The sequence below is a fragment of the Salvia hispanica genome, chromosome 5 (assembly GCF_023119035.1).
Source record: "Salvia hispanica cultivar TCC Black 2014 chromosome 5, UniMelb_Shisp_WGS_1.0, whole genome shotgun sequence".
Classification (NCBI taxonomy): domain Eukaryota; kingdom Viridiplantae; phylum Streptophyta; class Magnoliopsida; order Lamiales; family Lamiaceae; genus Salvia; species Salvia hispanica.
In genome coordinates, this window is record NC_062969.1 from 4,938,283 (window position 1) to 4,956,189 (window position 17,907).

The window sequence follows — 17,907 nt, forward strand, 5'->3', positions numbered from 1 at the left end:
ATACCAATTTGCTAGGCATATGCATATATTGAGCCATATGTTTTTTTTTTCAGGAATGCATATCCGCAAATTATTACTACATGGAGTATGAGTATAATATAATAACGAAAAGATAGATTTATAAGCATTGATTCAAAATTTGAATAGTATGTTGAAAGTTTCAAAACGAAGAATATTGATGCTCAAACCTATAAACCTCTGACCAAGAATGAATTTTTTTTTTACGTTTTTCTCTACGGCCAATTAATTACGAGTCCACATATGGTTCTCATGTTCATATTGAAGATACATGTAAGTAGCTGTAAACAATATTTTCCTACAAGACCATGAATTTCAATGATTTTTTCCATTTAAGTTTAGTCAAACAAATGAATCTTTTCATTCATTTTTCTGAATGCAGCTATAATATAATTCAAAGTACATAAGAATCAGTCAAAAATTATATCTCAGTTTTTTGACCTCAACCTAATCCATGTTGAACTGAACTAATTATCTGACATAAAACACCTTACTTCCTACTAAAGTTTGAATTAAATACTAATTGTTATCGAAATTTCAAGTAAAAACAATCCAATTATTTACTTACCATTTGTTAGTAGCCATATGGTCATAAAAAGTGGTTGTTAGTTTGCTTGTTTCTCAACAGAAAAGAAAATTGTTGGTTTTCTTGTATACATCCGATCACTTAATGTATCTCCAGTAAAACATGGTTTATTTTTAGGAAATCTGACAAATGAGTTTCACTTTACACAACAGATGATTATTGTTGCAAGACTCAACTTTCTCTTATAAGGTTCTTTTACGAGTCATTAAACATAAAAAATGTTTACTAGCATTTTTAAAACAATAAAATACAAAATGCACGCACAACAATAATTTCAATACCATTATTAATTCGATGCCAGTCACTTCATAGTACAAAATAAGTAGCACTAGTTTCTACGTTTATGTATAATGGCAATTTATTGATTATTTAAAAACTTAAAAAAAAGTTGAAAATAGGATGGTATTTAGGCGCACCTAATATGTACTAGTACTAATGATTTTGCTGGGCCAAAGTCCCATAAAATTAGGGAGACGAAGGGCCCCACATATTGGTCTTGTAGTCGGCAGCCAACACTGCAGTATCAGTGGACAACAGTTGGGCCCCACTTCAACACCTTGCTCCTCCTTCTGCTCTGCTCTGCTCTCCCTTGATTATGCACACATCAGATGAGGTGAGTCATGACTCATGAGAGAGACCACCTTCAAACAGTACCTTGTTCATACTACCAGTTTCAAGCGTCAGCACTAGCTAAATATGACGTCATAGGTTCGTATATCATACATACTCCACAAAGCAAAGCGGCTGTCTGCTGGTAAGCTCACCTTTCAGTTCTGGGAATCATTACAACTTTCTGCTACCCCCAACAAACAATACAATGCAGCTATCTCCAACCTCGTAACGACGAAGATGGCCGGGCTGTTTCTTACCGAGCAAGTCACTGGAGGAGGAGGTCCATATTTTTAGACGCATACAACACATTAAGATCAGGTAAATAAGCGTATACTTAGGCGCTGCAGCTATCGGGAATTACATAGGAATTTCTGCTGCCAATCCTATCTAATCACTGAGTATGTTGGTTGCATTTATATGTCAAGATCAGCAATAGCAAATGTTGCAAATAATCACTTGCACATGGGTGGGGAGGTGGAAGCACTGGCGCTGTGCTATGCACTCAAGTACGCCTCAACTTGTGTGACTAGATCATTCACATAAGTGACATTCTATTGTCTGGCATATGAGATCAGTTCATGACATTCCACACAAACTCATCTCCGTCAACTATGCTATCCTGATGCAGTAATATGGACATAATGAACCAACAAAAAACAAAAAGTTTCCATGTGATCAATCACTACCACCACAACCTACAAATTGATGATCACTGATTTTTACATTATTTTTTAACAATGTACATCAAAATTTTTACAAATATAGTTGCAATAATTTTTTTTTAAATCGTAGTACATATTCTTAGGTAATCATGATTCATTTTGTTAATGAACGCACAGAAAAATGAATGTTTCACATCCATTATCACCTACTACAATTTTGTGGAAGGAACCAAATAGTAATAAAATTTCAACAATTGGAAGTGAGTGCAGGGAATTGAATTATTTCTGTTTACCTGGTAAACCTTATGAAATCCAACTTCGTTTCCTCATAAATATATGTCTCAATGGGCGATCTGTCATTTAAGAACATAGAATAAGATAAAGTTTTAAACCGCAGTACAAGAAGGTATGGGAAGATCAGCTTCTTCATGAAGACTAACGAAAAAGTTCAGATTTAAAAATAAGATAGCTTGCGATTTCAAAGGCATTTGTGCAATATTGTACCAAATCTTGTAATAATTTCAAATAGAAGAGCAAGCGACCTTGGTATCGGTCTGGCTGACATCACTTTTTGCTGAGTCATTCAGAACAAGTTGATCTAACTTCAAAAACAAAAACCTTTTCAGAATAGTAGTAGCAAAATCATGAGCTGATCTGAATATTTGACACGATCATTGGTCTAAGAACACAGTACAAACTTCCCAGAAAACAGAATGGGGACTTGCAATTTAATTGCGAAGAACAAGTTAATAAGGTTAATAATGCACCACTGGCTATTATCAGCTATTTCAGAATGCATGAAAACATATTTTCCAGCTCATCTTCTAAACAAGTATCCATTACCATTTAAGGAAAATTTGAAGCAAAGAGATACCTTGGTGTTGAAGGATCTTCTCTGAACAACACCAAAGCACTGTTGCTCGTCTACAGCAGCCATGCGCGAAAGTGAAAATTCCACCTTTTCAGCTATTAAAAAATGAGTTCCAATGACCATGGAGATATCCCCAGCTTGGAGACCCTAACAAAACAGTTGCAAAATATGAAATGAGAGGCTATGCCAGGACTAAACAAGGATGATCTACAACTACCTGTCAATAGAGAAACGAGAGGCTTTGCAATGGCATACTCAACTTTCTCAAGCAAGCCAAGAAGGTGCTAACAGGATTGCTAGCAGCTCTGTTGGAACCATAAATGCTGCTGGGAGGTAGTATGATCAATTGATTCAAATCAAATGTGGCACTTCACTATGTAAAACAGTAAAGTAGAAGTCATAATCACTCACCTGGAATTCAGATCCAATTACCTCCATGCATGACAAAAATGCTACCACAGTCATCCCACATCAGCATCACCTTATATGAAGGATCCAAAAAGAGTAGAATAAGAAGAGATAAAAATGAGGATAAGAAAACAGAAGAAGCTTATGAGGATTCAAGTCACCTTAAGAACTATATATAGGGAATTCCAAGGCCAGATAGGTCATCTTATGCAACATTTGCAAGCATCTATTACAGCTCTTGAGACATTTAGCTTTTCAAACACATCTAAACGGCTAAACCTTTAACAACTTTTCAGGAAACTTATTTGACCGAAAGCATGATGTAAAATTAATCGGTGCAAGAAAATTGCTAAATCTGCATAGAAATGAAGGATCTTCACAAGATATTCCATCATAAATCAAAACTTCAATTGTAATTGTAATAATTTAAAAGCCAATGACCTCAGACATCTGACAAAGATACTCCTGCTCTCTCAACTTATAAATTCACAGCATGCTGTAAGCATTTATCTCTGAGACCCTATCGGACAATATTTAGTTTTGTGTTATCAAAGCCTACATAAAAGCATGAGCTTGGCCGAATAAAATTTCCAAGAGAAAATAGGTACCAAAGTAGTTAACCCTCTAAAGTATCTCATACAGAAACAAACTACTTCTTGGAATTATGATATACTTCAATGCCATATACAAGGTAGAATTATTTGAGGTTCGTCAAGGTTGTTCCATTAATTTCCTACTCTGACAACTAATAACTTACAAGGGCATACTAGATGAGGCTCCAGGCTAAACTTCCAGTAAGGCCAGAAGAGAATTTGTGTCATATTTGCACATAGGTAACAACATTCGAATCTAATATAAAGTATAAGTAAATGTAAAAGGTAGATACCATTTTCAAATTATGATTACATAAAACGATGAGAATAAACTAGTTATGATAACTGTGGATTTGGCAACAAAGCATGAGAAATGAAACTGTTTTGGCAGCAGCAGTCAACTACTCATAGACAGGAAATGCTGTATCGGTATTCAAAAAACGATACAACTTAAACCAGAGAATAAATGTAGGCAACCCCCCATAGCATGATACACAATTGTAAATCCAATGATGTCATAACAGACTGAAGCAGAGCTGCCAAGATGATGCAGCCTTTGAGTCATTTATATTAGGGGAAAACTGTAGAATATACACTAAACACAGATGAAAGGCATAATCTTTTCAAATTGACTCCTTATCGAATTAAACATCAGCATAAAAGCTGTCAATCTACTGAAGAAAAAGTAAATCGAATGATTGAACATAACAAATTCACCTAAGGCATTCAGAATGAGGCACGATAGGAGATGAAATTGTAAAATTAAATACAAGCGGCATTGGCCATGGCAACCGCTTTGGGCAGCTGAGTATTGCGAGTAATTGGGGCTAAATTTAAATTTGTTCAAAAAGATGAAATCGCAAAAAGAGCATGACTAAATAGCAATATAAGCAGAGTAGAAGGGTGTCTATGCAATTACGCGATTCACCCACATATCTATAAATAAAGGCCCATCCTCTGCAGATTAATTAGGGTTTATGGTTCCTTCCGCAGCTGGCACACCCCTTCTCTATTTCGTTTGTATGATTTTTTTTTGTATTTTCCGTATTCAACATTGGGCTAAAACGCAAAAAGGGGAGAGCTTGAACTAATGAAAAGTTCGTGGCTCTGAAATACCCGCAGGTTTTCTGCGGCTGCCCAGTAGTTTTAGCCTTTACATTAACGATGGCATCATAGTACGGCTTTGTGCTTCCGATTCTGTTTTCATTGGAAAAGTGATTAATTTTGCTTTTTTTCTGATTGCCGATTTCGGAGCTCTCCGCAAAGCCGCCTCCAAAGGCCATTACATACTTGATTTCGGTGTTTTCGGTATTCTTGATTTGGAATGGGTGGATATTTCGTCAATTCATGATTAAACCTTTTTATATGTTTGTTTATGGATAGCTTTCTTAGAAAATGTGAAATTATAAGGTTGACGATTTATTATGGCGTCTCAGTTAACTCAGTTCGCTTTTTAAAAAAAAAATAAAATTCAAGTTTGAAACAGAAAGTAAAGTTCATATTTTCCCAAGTAAAAATTTAGATGTCAAAACCAATTTTGTCTCAGTCTTAACTGGCGAATCGCGTTTGATAATTTTAAAAAAAAAATAGTACGAATTTGTAATTTCAATCAAGTTTACATTTTTACCGAACAAATAAATATTCAAATTGAGATTACAGCGCCTAGAATTGCAAATCTTTTTCATGTATCATCAATCATCATCATCATATGACACTGGTTACAACTTACAATGTAAATACTGAAACAACAAAATGATACACACTTGATGTTACAACAATAAATCAACAATCTTGGACAACTAACTATCCATAAATCAAGAATCTTGCACAACTATCTTTCAGATCCATGACCCTTGTGCACGATGATCATTGACAAGTATACCATACACGAGACGATTGCACCTGATCGGAGAAACAAGAAGCAGCAGCTATAATTTAAGGCTGATTTTAACTAAGGTTGTTAAGTGACTCAGTTGACAGTAGACTAACCTCACAGGTAGTCTTGTCCTTGCACTCCAATGCATTTCGAAGCACTGATGCTATCACTTCTCAGCAAGCAACGGGCGCTGTAGCACGATACTTTATGATCACCTTTAGCCTTTGTGCTGGCCTTTGGAGCTTCTGATCTTTTCATCTCCAATGAGTTCCTGGGACTCTGTAGGACTGGACGCGGAACTGGCACTACGGCTCGACTTCTGGAATCACTTCGATCAGGGTCCTCGTCAATGAGCCCGCATACACGTTCCCTGCCACCAGATCACATCAGGGTATCAGCATCTAAACTAAAAGAAACGTGCTGCCACCATAATCAGGCATGGCTTTTACCTTGGCAAGGAAGCATATCTCCTCCGCATTGGTGGACTGCCGACTTTTCCTGCTTGTCCCTCGAGCCGGAAGAATTGCTGCTTAAATTGATCAGCTCCACTGAAAAATCAGACTCTAATTTTAAGGCAACAATCACAGAGAAAAAGAAATGACTCGTTGCAGATGAGAGAAAATTGAGCGAGATATAAAGTTGTAATAACTATGAATGATAAAGTGTTTGAGTTAACACAAATTTTTTGTGGCCCGACCTTGGATACATAAAGTGAATCTGGTCCGCGCCACGGAGGTACTCCTGGAGCATCTGGGGATGATACTCCAAGATCTGTTCGCTTAATTAAGATACAACGTAAGTAACAGCTAACGCAAGTAATATCATTCACACTTCACTACTAATGCTCGTACCTCTCGGTAGATCAATTCCCTCACGTCTTCTTTCGTTAAATTTCTTCTTTCAAACTCAAACTCAAATTTTGAGATATGTTGTGTTGATGGTTCATCTTCCACATCTGCCAGCCCGTAAAAATATGGATCTGCCAATGCCTGTACAAGTATGGTTTTTTACCATTGTCAATGCAAACACATCCTTGCTGAAAGCTGAGACAATGAATAGTTATATGAATCCTTACTTCTTCAGCAGACGGACGATCTTTGGGATCAAATGCAATTAGGCGCTCAAGTAAACGGAGAGCCAGAGGATCAACATTTGGGAATCTTTGCGACAGAGGTATAGGTGCTTTCCTTCTCATGCTACTCAAATATCTTCGGGCCTTGTCATTTCGAATCTATATGTGAGAAAATAATTCAACTTCTCAATGATAAGTTTTGTCAAATTTATCACAGACTTTAAAGTGAAGAGAGAATTTAGCCATGATGAAGGAACAAACCCTCGAGATAGCTTCAAGAGAAGGTGTGCCAAGAAGATCAGTTATGAGCTCCAACTGGTGGACAACATTCTTCCCAGGAAACAATGGTTTGCCAGTGACCATTTCTGCAAATATGCATCCTATGCTCCATATATCAATAGCCGGGGTATACTGCAATAGGCAACAACATTGAGGAATTTAACACGTTGACCTTTCAACATCTCATTAGCTATCAAAGAAGTAGCCTCTAGTAATTTCCAGAATGGGAACTTACTTTGGAAAAGAAGGAACCACAAAGTTCAGGAGCACGATACCACCGGGTCGCCACATAATCCTTCAGATAAACAACATTTCGAAAAAATTACAAAATTGATAAATAAATAACCTTAATCCAACAATTTTTGGAGAGGATACATATATCATCCATGAAATCACAGCATAAATCACTTACAGTCCAGAAAACAGCAGATGGGGCATCACCAAACGATGCACGAGCTAGCCCAAAGTCGCATATCTTCAACTTGCAGTCTGCGTTAGCAAGGATGTTTTTGGGCTTCAAATCCCGGTGGAACACATTTGCTGTGGAGAAGAAAATTCAGAGTTCTTAGTAACTACAAAAAGTGCAAGGAACAAAAGGAGCTAAGTCGATGAAATGCATACCTGAATGGATATATTTTAAAGCTCGAAGCAACTGATACAAAAAGAACTGATGATGCCCTGGTGTAAGATCATCATTTGTCTTTATTACATGATGGAGGTCCGTTTCCATCAACTCAAACACAACGTAGATATCCTTGAATTCTCTCCGACATGGAGGCAACATGATATGCTTAATCTCAACTATGTCTTGGTGCCTGAGCAACCTGAGGAGCTTGATCTCTCTAAGAATGCGAGTAGCTTCACAGACATGCTCAAAAATGTCATTTATCTTCTTTATAGCCACCTTTTCTCCGGTGTGAGTATCAACTGCAGCAGCCACAACACCGTAACTTCCCTTACCAACAACCTCCTGGATTTCATATAAATTTGCTTCACCATATTCAGTGAAGAATTCCTTGAAAGGCATGTTCTGACAAGCCAAAAAGAAACATCAGCACTTTCTATAAGAAACATGGGAGGTTCAGATGGGAATAGAATGAGAACTTCAAATACCAAATGTATAGAAATTGTAGCCATGTTGTAACAATACCCAAAAAAGTGGAAATGACATTTAAAGTTTAATCATCCATATTATAAGGCTTTGTTTCGAAAGCTTTTGTTGCATTCAGTAATCCTAGCCTCAAAGAAAGTTTACACAGTAGCAGAAGAGCAAATTTATAGAGGGATCTCTTGAGCGACAGAGGCCTTAATCATAGCAAAGGGTATTAAGTTGCAGCAATACAGCATTATCTATATCAACTACGAATAAGTGAACAATAAAACCTTCACAAATTGTAAGCATACATCAATAAATTAGAGAACAAGCCCAGTTACCACTTTCAAAGGGGAAACCACATAAACAAAAAAAAAATGAAAAAATCATCTCTTTTGTCAGATGCTTAAGATGATCCCTAATCATATTTTGAACAGACTATTTCAATTAGAAAATATGCGTAGCAATAAAATACATCACATTGTCAGTAAGAATATCAACAGCAAAATAAGACAACTACGTTGACAAACATGGGAATTCTATTAGATCCAATTATGAAAAGACAAAATGACCAGGAAAACAAAATACCTTAGCACAAGAGATTTAGGCAAAACACAAAAACCAGATCTTAACTAGATGCAAAAATGAGTTTTAAATAATCAATACCTGAATCATTAATCTCCAAAGGAGAATATAAGAGAGGTAGAGAGAATTCGTTCCAACACAGCTCCAGAGAATGTCAGCTTAAATTCACAAGCCCATTCAAGTTGTATACGTCTATATATAAGCCCTACATAAACAAATAGGTTGACATTTAGCAAATACCCTTTTAAATGCAACTGAAAGGGCAAATTGAATACCTTATTAAAAGAGCTATCTTTCTGGGCTATATAATATTACTAGAGATAAACCATGTGAAAAAATTATGCTTTCTCAGCTACAGAAATGGTGATCTGGTATGCAAGGAAAGGGGGATCATTAATATTTATATATATAGATACACACAGACACACGTCATAGTAAAAGATTTGATCTTTTCCAATAACCCGGCGAATTTCGACGTCCATATAATATACTCACAACAATAAAAAGCAAAGCTTCTTCCACCAATTTTTGTGTGAACTGAAATCAAGTAGAGCGAGTGAAAGGGATGGAGGTATCAATCACTCAATATTTAACCTCAATTTGTGAGGTTGAGCCAGAATTAAAGGAAATGGAAGATATATAAATAAATAAATAGAGCCAATGGGGCGAGATGTTGGTGAAAGGAAGCAGTCAATGAAGATGGCCCAGAAATTCCATGTATATACGACCTCCCCTGCGTCCATTCGATTTTAGAAAAGGACAAACACAAACGCAACTAATTATTAAAATATTATAAATCGATTAAAGTAATTTGTAATTTGCGCCAAAAAAACGCACACACCCGCGCGTGTGTGTGTGTTTGGGGGAGTAAATCGGCAAGTTGTAGTTTAGCTTTACCTTTTCGTCGGTGGATTGCGTAAAGATTGAAATCGGCGGCGAATTATTGACAATTCTACGAGGATTTGGATATTATGACATATATACGACCTACTACATCAAATTGCGTGAAACTGTTGAATATTTACATACTTTTATGGAGTTGATTGATTACATATGATCAAGTGGTTATGTAGATTATAGAGTTCATAACTTTCACTTATTAAGCTTTTGTAAAGTCAGCTTTTTTCAATAAGTTTGTGCATAAAAAAGTTATATAGAAGGCCCCTCAATACCATATAATAAGTGAGATATTTTCTTAAAAATCTTACCTACTAAATATAAAAAATCTACCATATGAAGACAGAAGATTGAAGACCCATGTGTCAGAGGCTGATCTATTAACTTTCTTTTGAAAAACTCATTTATTTGATATCAGCCATGTCAACTTAAAATAACCTAAAATAGCATATTTGCAGCACAATAAAACACAAGTAGGCTCATCCAATGATATGAAACATAGAAAACCACAATGCTATTATTGAGGAATCATTTTTTTAGAAACAGAAACCTAATCTGGAAGTTGAAGCCCCATATACATTTACAGTGAGTACATATGCTGTAATAATTATAGCAAAGTTGACGACAACAACAACATCAAGAAAAGGTGCAAGGCAAGACTAGGTGTAGTGTAATTTTCACCATTTGGTTGAGTAGCACTTTGTAGCTTTTCCAGAAGTGAAATAAGGCTGGAAATGTTTCATGACTTCCTCGTAGGTCGGCCTCTTGTAGTCGACTGCCTGGTCATGATGAAAACACGGTTAGCTTGTGTCGATGAAGATGACGGGAGTTGAGAGTCAGCAGGGGGAGAATACCTGCTCGACGACTTCTTCAGGGGTAGCCCATTTCCATTCTGAGAATTCTGGATCTGCTTCACCATTTGCTAAATTGATTTCACTCTCTTCTGCTGTGAATCTCATCAGAAACCTGTGAGTGTCATTAATCAATCAGCCATGTCCATTAACAAATTAACAATACCAAATTAAGATTCACCATAAATAAGCTTTTATGGACAAATAAATTGTAGTATCAACTAAGTCAATGGTGAGGCTGTGTTGTGTGTCAAAATAGTGATAACATATCATTCAATAGAATGTTGAGTCGCGCTAGTGCTCCAAATTTGGCACAGCGGCTGTTATCTACGAGACGAGGTAACTTTGGCACAGAGAGACACCACTACATAAACTGATAAATGTAGTCTAGGCCGATATGTATCAACAAGAACCCAAAAGTCCAAATTTCTTGTTTGTTGGCGCACAAAATTTAAACGACACGTGCTTGTTCAAGTACATCAATCCATTCCGACTCCTCAACAGCTACAAGGGTATTCAAGGAATCTGACAACATTCGAACTACATAAACCAGAATATACTAATTCGAAGACACTAGGCATGTTAACCAAATTTACAAATTTAAACGAATATTATGGCAGGAACTATAGATGATTTTATTGATACAGGGCACCAGGTCATGAACTTACCACTTCTGTGCCTGCCCGTGCCATTCTCCACCCCAGAGTCGATTCACTTTTGATTTTACAGCCGGAGGGAAGTCATACGTCAACCATTCAGGAACCTGATGATTCATAAGACTTGAGAAATGAGTAACAAACTTGTTCACACTTTTTAAGACAATAATCACCATCAGAAGCTCATTTATTCAATAGTTATCGCATAGTGAGAATGAACGAATTGCTTCCTACCGATAAAGTGAACAAAATAGCAGGCCTGAGAAAGAAGCACGGAGTACTCATATGCCTCCAACTCTCCAATTCAAAAACTTACATAAACATTTGATAACCAAAGCAAACATCGCAGTACCATGATACATCAACTCCAACAAACCTCGTCTATTACTTCAGCAGAGACTACTCCAGTTTCTTCCCTCAATTCTCTGATTGCTGCAGACCTTGGTTCCTCACCTTCTTCAATACCTCCCTATGCAAGTTATGTAAAAAAATCTTCAGTCGACAAAGCAATATCAGATAAAAAATACGTCTTTGAATTGTTTTTAATCATATAACTGACTACCAGCGCCTTTCACAAAAACAGGCTCGAGATGCTCAACATACATAAACAAGCAGCTTCGTAAAAATGGCTTCTTTAGTGGATTCAACATCCAAATATACACTTGCAATAAAATAGATATTTGTAGCATGTAACTTTAAATCAAAATTTAAGTGAAACAAATATCTCTATTTGAAAGTTCAAACTAAGTAACTAACTGTGGCTTTACCTGAGGCATCTGCCATGCTCCAGGAACATTCAGTCTAGATGCTACAAATACCTGCAAATCAAATTTAAAATTACAAATTTAACATGGGCCTAGAAACAAATCAAGAACAGGAGAGATAAAACAATCAATTGAACAAGCAAGAATGGAGAAAGGAGCATAAGACAAAACCATCTAAAAACCTATACTCCATACCAAACTATAAGAGGGATTTGGGATAAACTAAATAACTTAGGAAATTATCAGAACAGGAAACATATTTTTTTCCATCAAATTGTTAGCAAACGAGTTTCCAATCCTAAGAAGAAGAAAAAGAAACAAGACTGTTTATTGTAGTCTTCTGGGCTATCAACTGAAAATTACAAGAAATCTCTACATGCCCTCATTATTAATCAAATGGAACCAAAAAAGATTGCATTTTGATGGCACGAAACAACAAAGCAAACTGAAAACATACCACCCACTATCAAATTACTCAGAAGTGCGCAAACATCAACACCAATACTAAATCAAGAAGGCGTTTTTTTGTCCCATGTGTTAACAAAGATTGGGTTTTTCTTTTGCCCTTCTCTACTTACCATATTGTCATCATTGATGAGACATACTCCAACGTTAGGGCGATAACCAGAGGGCAGACCCTCCATTGATTCTCACTCCTTAGCTGAAATTAGCGGTGTCTCCAAAAGAATGGAAAATTTGAGAGAGGGGGTTGGGGAAGAGAGAGAATCTCTGGAAAAAAACAGATCACTATCAGAATATCACTTAGCAGAAAGTCAAACCATTAATATGCACTGTAAGGATGAGCTGATGATGACGTGGACTGCGTTGAGTTCAAAACAGACTTTTTCTGCGCTCGTTTGTGCTTAACTGCTTATCGTGCGCATCTAAATCTAATTGTGGGAAATTTTTAATTTAATCTTTATTATTGTTATTGATGTTATTATTATAATTATTATTTAGTGGGAGGAACATAGCCGTATTTTTTTATTTACATTTAATTTTGACTAAATACAACAAAATTTATTGCGTGGTTAACTATCTATTAGCCGATACTTCAATGTGTTTTTGCACGCATCCGCACATTAGAAATCGTGCTTAGAGCAGCCGTAGTGCTGTACTTAAGCACTAATTACGCCTTTGCGCATGCTCTCGTAGCCTCACCAAAAAGTCTAAATTCAAATATAAATAGAATTCTTGTAAAGGTGATGTAAATTTTTGCACTTGTTTGTCTTGATTCAGGTGGTGAATAGATAAGGGTGTTGGTGGGGAAAAAGGTAGGCGTTGACATTTGGTGACTTAATGGAAATAAGAATCTCATACTGATGGAAATTCTGTTCACTTGCATTATAAATTTATTACTAATTACTTATGTTAAGGTCATTATTCTTCATGCAATAGTAGTATAGGTATAAAAGTTCCTCAGGTGCCATAGCTTTTGAAAAGTCTCCTTTTTTCCCCTGTCATGTTTTTGTTTTCTACAACTAATTTTCATGCCATTTACATGTAAAACTCAATTTTAAATTGAACATCACATATTTATCCAATTTGTAGAGTTCTCATCAGAGAGATATTTCTCCTAATTTAAAAAATTCTAAAATAGAAAAAGGAAAAAAAAAAAGTATGGTTTTTACATGGCTGAAATTGGGTGTCTGGGACTGGACCCAACTGAATCTGGGAGTAGCTGATGGAATAGTTAAAACTTAAAACCACGAATTAGTGAGTTGTTTTCCCTTACATTTATGAAACATTTTGTGTAAATTAAAGGGGAATATTTGATTCAATCAGCATTGGTAAGGGCTTAAGGCGTTTATATTTTGTAGTAATAAGTTTTGTACTATCTTGTAGTAGTAAATTTTAATTTTCATTAACAAATATAGATGGGCAAAGGGCCTAAGTGTGGAATTCAATAAAGAACTTGACAGCATATATGCTACGTTGAGACATTATTGGATGGCATAAAAACAGAGGATAAGTAGAGATGTACTGATTTTAGGCATTAGGCCTGTGAAGTTTCATGTTGAAATCATACACAGTTGGATGAATTGCTCTTGGGTGATAAAAGAAGGTAAGCAACTGCTTCCTCAACTGTCAAGAACGGATCATTAGGCCTTGTTAGCTCTTTCGCCTCGTCGGATCTTTGGAGTTTTTCCATCACCAACACTAGCTGTGAAGAAGCAGAAAAGTTACACAAAAAGATAAATCAACTGAGATTTTAACACAAAATTTGATGATTGTAAGTTAGTAGTAACTGCTATGGCTAGGCCTTGCTCAACAAGGATAAAAAGGACTCCAAAAAAGGCACAAAGCATGAATCAAAATTCCAATTAAAAAGAAATGACCTAAAAGCGTGGTCGGCAGGATTCGAACCTGCGCGGGCAGAGCCCACATGATTTCTAGTCATGCCCGATAACCACTCCGGCACGACCACGTTCTTGCAAGTGTTTTTGTCTATGACAACATAAAATGACAAATGGGATGACCTTTTATAATTTTGAAATTGTCCAGGTAATTGGATACGGCCCAAATCTAGCCCAATTTGAAATTGGTAAAAACCCTAGAGATTTATACACCCAAGCGTACAACTTGGTCATATTCTTCTACCACCAATTTCCTAATCAACTATCAGCAGCTGTCGTTGAATTTCATCAATCGGAAATGGCGAAACGCTTAATCCCAACCTTGAACAGGGTGCTGGTGGAGAAACTAGTGCCCCCTTCTCAAACCGCAGCTGGAATCCTCCTACCTGAGAAATCCTCTAAGGTTAAATCATATTTCTTCATGTTTATAGAATTATAGTATCTTATTCTGAATCGTGGATCTGTAATTGCAGTTGAACTCTGGAAAGGTGATTGCAGTCGGACCGGGAGGTCGCGACGTCGCCGGAAATCATATTCCGGTTGCGGTGAAGGAAGGCGACGAGGTTCTGTTGCCTGAGTATGGCGGGACGCAAATCAAATTAGACGAAAAAGAGTAAGATCTCATTTTTCAGTAGTCTCTCTCTATCATCTCTTCTCTCTTTCTGTGTTGCTAATTGGTTTGGTTGGGAAGCAGGTACCATTTGTATAGGGATGAAGATATCTTGGGGACCCTGCACCATTGATTCATCGGAAATCTCAATGTCAAATTAGCTAGTATTGGAGTTTAGATTGTTGTTCACTCTTTTCTTCAATTCCATTAATAAACCAATATTTTGTTTTTATTTGCTATTCTCCTTTGCTAATTCAGCTCTTTTTTGAGCAAACCAGTAGTAGATCATAATGAAAGCAATAATCAAATTAGCATAAACTGGGATGAATCAACTCTGAAGTCCAACCTGCATATTAATTTCCATAGCATTATATGATGATTGTGAGTTAATTATAATGTTTAGAGTGTTGAGTAGTAGTAACTAGTAACTCAACAGAAATGAAAAGGACTCCAAAAAAAGGCACAAAGCATGACTAGGAAATCATATTTGAAGTTTCCATATCTCACAAGCAGCTATTAGGCCGATGACAGTCGTGGCAATGATGGCCTCTGAGATGACATTGGGTGTGTACCGGAAGATGGGCATGGCCATGACTTCACTGCTGATCTTGGAAATGCACCTTCATAGTGTAGGAATTGGAGTTGAATTAGTTCTAGTTGAAGAGTTCACTGCTGATCTTGAAAATGTAGCTTCATATTGTTGGAATTGGAGTTGAATAAGTTGAAGTTAAAGATGTTGGATTAATTATTCCAATAACTATGTGTCTGTCACCAAATCTATACTAAAACAATAAGTTTGGGCTTTGATTTTAAATTGCTCACATAGAAATAAGTAGCCCAATCTGAAATTGGTAAAACACTAAAACCCTAGAACCTTCTACTTCGTCCCTCATACTCCATCATCACTTTCCAATTCGAAAATGGCGAAACGCTTAATCCCAACCTTGAACAGGGTGGTGGTGGAGAAATTAGTGCCCCCTTCCCAAACCGCAGCTGGAATCCTCCTCCAAGGTTAAATCACATTTCCTCATAACTATATTATCTTCTTCTGAGTCGTGGATCTACAATCCTCCAAGACTATCTTCACTTTCTGTGTTGCTAATTGGTTTGGTTGGGAAACAGGTACCATTTGTATAGGGACGAAGATATCTTGGGGACCCTGCACCATTGATTCATCGGAAATCTCAATGTTGAATATGCGAGTATTGAGAGTTTAGCTGCACATTCTTATTAACTCTTTTTCTTCAATTCCAATAATCAACCAATATTTCGTGTTTCTGCTTCGGCTCTTGTTGTATATTACTGAAATTAAACCCTCCCCTGCCACAAGTATGATTTCTATTGGACATGACATTTTTTTTATAAATATTTAAGTACTACTATTAATTTAAGTATGAAGAGAACTAAAGCAGAGAATAAAACTTTAAGAAATAGCGGTATAAATCAACTACTATAAGATAATTATAAAAGAAAAATTAATGCAAGTGGGATGAAGGAAGTACTATCATAATCAAATTAGCATCAACTGGATTAAGTATTTGAACAAATTGAACTGGCTCGGAAATCGGTTGGTTTTCGGCTTCAAACACTACATTTCACTTATCATATACTTATACACTACTCACTCAAGCCATCAAATAGTTCTCTTTGGACGAGGGATAATAAAAAATGTTCAAATATAATGAAAAAAAAAAATATACTACTAGTAATCTAACATTCTTACACAGAAAACACTACAGTACATTACAAAATATTATTCGTTCTCATAGATTTGCAACTAAGGGTATGTTTGGTAGCCCCATAAAAATCATAAAAGAACATAAAAGGCCATAAAAGGCCTTCTTCTTCCTCCTTCTCATACGTTTGGTAGATATCAGATTTATCTGCAAACCCGGTAGAAAAAATCCGGATCTTGCAGGATTTGAGATTAGATTCAGCGTTTGAGTCATTCCACTATCCGAGACGAAAGCAGGTATTATTTTTTCTCAACTTGTCCGATACCTGATTTGTAGCTTCATGCCTAATTTGCCCTCCCTTCCACCACTATTCGACATCTACAACTGCATACCCATAACCACAAGACAAAGACACTGCTTCACGGTGGTGCCGCCGTCGTGGCTCGCGTGGAGCCCCAACTGCCAAGGCGGCACGACGCTTGGATGCCCGCTGCTAAGCGATTTCGGCTGCAATGTGCCGTCGCCGGAGCCGCACCCCACGAACCGATTTTTATCGGATAGTGGTGGAAGGGAGGGCGGAGTAGAGGAGAAATTGGGGAGTCTTTGAGGAGGATTTTGCTCCTGTCATTCTCCGTTGTCCTGTGAGTAGTGTTATCATAAATACTTGCAAAGTTGGGCATAATTTGAAAGAGGTCTATTGTCCTATGCAGATTTGGGCATAATTTATGCAGATTTATGGAGAAGGGGGGCAAAGAGAGGGAGGGAGAGGCAAGAAGGGAGGCGAAGAGAGGGAGGGAGAGGCAGAGGGGTCATGAGGAAGAAGAGAGGGAGAAGAGAGTTATTTGCCTTAAGAAAGGAAGGACATAAATGGTAGCACAATGTTTAGTATGATTTTCCAGTAAATTGACTTTGGCCTACCAAACAATGGTTTAAGCTAAAAAAGATTTGTACCAAACATCATTAAAGCCAACATTAATAATCTAAAATTGTTGTAATTCACGTTAACTGTGATTCCAGTAAAAGCCCAAAATTGCTACCAATCATGTCCTAAATATTTCACTTGAATGTTAGATAGCTCGGGAGCTACTCATTAAATTTAGCGAATCCTTTGTTTTTTTAACCTGCTGTTTTGTTTCTTCGCTAAATAGGAGATGCACCATATGCAATATAGATAACACATTCAATTGCATGTACAAAACAACAAGCATCAAGGCCAAGAACATGCGAAAACAACAACTGAGAACGAGCCTTCCCATGCTACATCATTACATTAGTAGTACGTCCTAATTTGAGGAAGAGCTCATTGCAGTTTGCACTTTGCAATGTGGAAGAAAAGTGATTAATCTTGTCCACTGTTATTTTTATTCGTTTATAGTTGCTGCTTCATCCACCATTTACATAGTACTGTAGTATAGTATTTATATTTGTAGCACTCCCAAAA

General features: G+C 36.8%; 3 protein-coding genes, 2 long non-coding RNA genes and 1 other non-coding gene across 14 annotated transcripts; 2 read left to right on the forward strand and 4 right to left on the reverse strand.

Annotated features, from left to right (window-relative positions):
* Positions 1 to 859: 859 nt before the first annotated feature.
* On the reverse strand, positions 860 to 5,177 carry LOC125186905. 8 transcript variants are annotated; one of them, XR_007170525.1, is made up of 9 exons: positions 4,468 to 5,176; positions 3,319 to 3,512; positions 3,161 to 3,230; positions 2,967 to 3,072; positions 2,753 to 2,896; positions 2,421 to 2,480; positions 2,172 to 2,231; positions 1,369 to 1,484; positions 860 to 1,268 (listed from the first exon to the last, which is right to left on the reverse strand). It is a non-coding gene; the product is annotated as an uncharacterized LOC125186905 (long non-coding RNA). The 8 variants fall into 8 exon arrangements; XR_007170524.1 differs by having other exon boundaries at positions 3,599 to 5,176; XR_007170529.1 differs by having other exon boundaries at positions 2,383 to 2,480; positions 3,319 to 5,177.
* A 236-nt stretch (positions 5,178 to 5,413) lies between these two features.
* LOC125186903 (mitogen-activated protein kinase 9-like) lies at positions 5,414 to 9,299 on the reverse strand. 2 transcript variants are annotated; one of them, XM_048083390.1, is made up of 13 exons: positions 9,151 to 9,169; positions 8,931 to 9,023; positions 8,737 to 8,860; positions 7,599 to 8,007; positions 7,390 to 7,517; positions 7,213 to 7,272; positions 6,960 to 7,109; positions 6,702 to 6,857; positions 6,478 to 6,615; positions 6,324 to 6,397; positions 6,076 to 6,174; positions 5,740 to 5,996; positions 5,414 to 5,652 (listed from the first exon to the last, which is right to left on the reverse strand). In XM_048083390.1, the coding sequence occupies exons 3-12, from the start codon at positions 8,743 to 8,745 to the stop codon at positions 5,741 to 5,743; spliced, it is 1,479 nt and encodes a 492-aa protein (XP_047939347.1). In that variant the 5' UTR covers positions 8,746 to 8,860; positions 8,931 to 9,023; positions 9,151 to 9,169; the 3' UTR covers positions 5,414 to 5,652; position 5,740. The 2 variants fall into 2 exon arrangements, with proteins under 2 accessions (XP_047939347.1, XP_047939348.1); XM_048083391.1 differs by lacking the exon at positions 8,931 to 9,023 and having other exon boundaries at positions 9,151 to 9,299.
* A 745-nt stretch (positions 9,300 to 10,044) lies between these two features.
* On the reverse strand, positions 10,045 to 12,577 carry LOC125187438 (nudix hydrolase 25-like). Its single transcript, XM_048084032.1, has 6 exons — positions 12,402 to 12,577; positions 11,827 to 11,877; positions 11,436 to 11,528; positions 11,072 to 11,166; positions 10,407 to 10,518; positions 10,045 to 10,331 (listed from the first exon to the last, which is right to left on the reverse strand). The coding sequence occupies exons 1-6, from the start codon at positions 12,465 to 12,467 to the stop codon at positions 10,230 to 10,232; spliced, it is 519 nt and encodes a 172-aa protein (XP_047939989.1). The 5' UTR covers positions 12,468 to 12,577; the 3' UTR covers positions 10,045 to 10,229.
* A 1,592-nt stretch (positions 12,578 to 14,169) lies between these two features.
* TRNAS-AGA lies at positions 14,170 to 14,251 on the reverse strand. Its single transcript has one exon. It is a non-coding gene; the product is annotated as a tRNA-Ser (tRNA).
* Positions 14,252 to 14,398: 147 nt separating this feature from the next.
* On the forward strand, positions 14,399 to 15,022 carry LOC125190350 (10 kDa chaperonin, mitochondrial-like). Its single transcript, XM_048087629.1, has 3 exons — positions 14,399 to 14,583; positions 14,654 to 14,793; positions 14,875 to 15,022. Exons 1-3 carry the CDS (start codon positions 14,479 to 14,481, stop codon positions 14,921 to 14,923), a joined length of 294 nt encoding a protein of 97 aa, XP_047943586.1. The 5' UTR covers positions 14,399 to 14,478; the 3' UTR covers positions 14,924 to 15,022.
* Positions 15,023 to 16,373: 1,351 nt separating this feature from the next.
* LOC125191238 lies at positions 16,374 to 17,400 on the forward strand. The gene is made up of 2 exons (XR_007171069.1): positions 16,374 to 17,107; positions 17,177 to 17,400. It is a non-coding gene; the product is annotated as an uncharacterized LOC125191238 (long non-coding RNA).
* The last annotated feature ends 507 nt before the right edge of the window (positions 17,401 to 17,907 follow it).

What these genes read in the sequence shown, in the direction of transcription:
- LOC125187438 (XM_048084032.1), bottom strand. Translation starts at nt 12,467, where the DNA reads ATGGAGGGTCTGCCCTCTGGTTATCGCCCTAACGTTGGAGTATGTCTC. An exon ending in GAGCATGGCAGATGCCTCAG is followed by an intron (nt 11,529 to 11,826) that starts GTAAAGCCACAG and finishes TAACTTGCATAG; the next exon opens with GGAGGTATTGAAGAAGGTGA. An exon ending in CACGGGCAGGCACAGAAGTG is followed by an intron (nt 10,519 to 11,071) that starts GTAAGTTCATGA and finishes TGACACTCACAG; the next exon opens with GTTTCTGATGAGATTCACAG.
- LOC125190350 (XM_048087629.1), top strand. Translation starts at nt 14,479, where the DNA reads ATGGCGAAACGCTTAATCCCAACCTTGAACAGGGTGCTGGTGGAGAAA. An exon ending in TACCTGAGAAATCCTCTAAG is followed by an intron (nt 14,584 to 14,653) that starts GTTAAATCATAT and finishes CTGTAATTGCAG; the next exon opens with TTGAACTCTGGAAAGGTGAT. An exon ending in ATCAAATTAGACGAAAAAGA is followed by an intron (nt 14,794 to 14,874) that starts GTAAGATCTCAT and finishes GTTGGGAAGCAG; the next exon opens with GTACCATTTGTATAGGGATG.
- LOC125186903 (XM_048083391.1), bottom strand. An exon ending in GTGGTTCCTTCTTTTCCAAA is followed by an intron (nt 7,110 to 7,212) that starts GTAAGTTCCCAT and finishes TGCCTATTGCAG; the next exon opens with TATACCCCGGCTATTGATAT. An exon ending in AGATATGCTTCCTTGCCAAG is followed by an intron (nt 5,997 to 6,075) that starts GTAAAAGCCATG and finishes ATCTGGTGGCAG; the next exon opens with GGAACGTGTATGCGGGCTCA.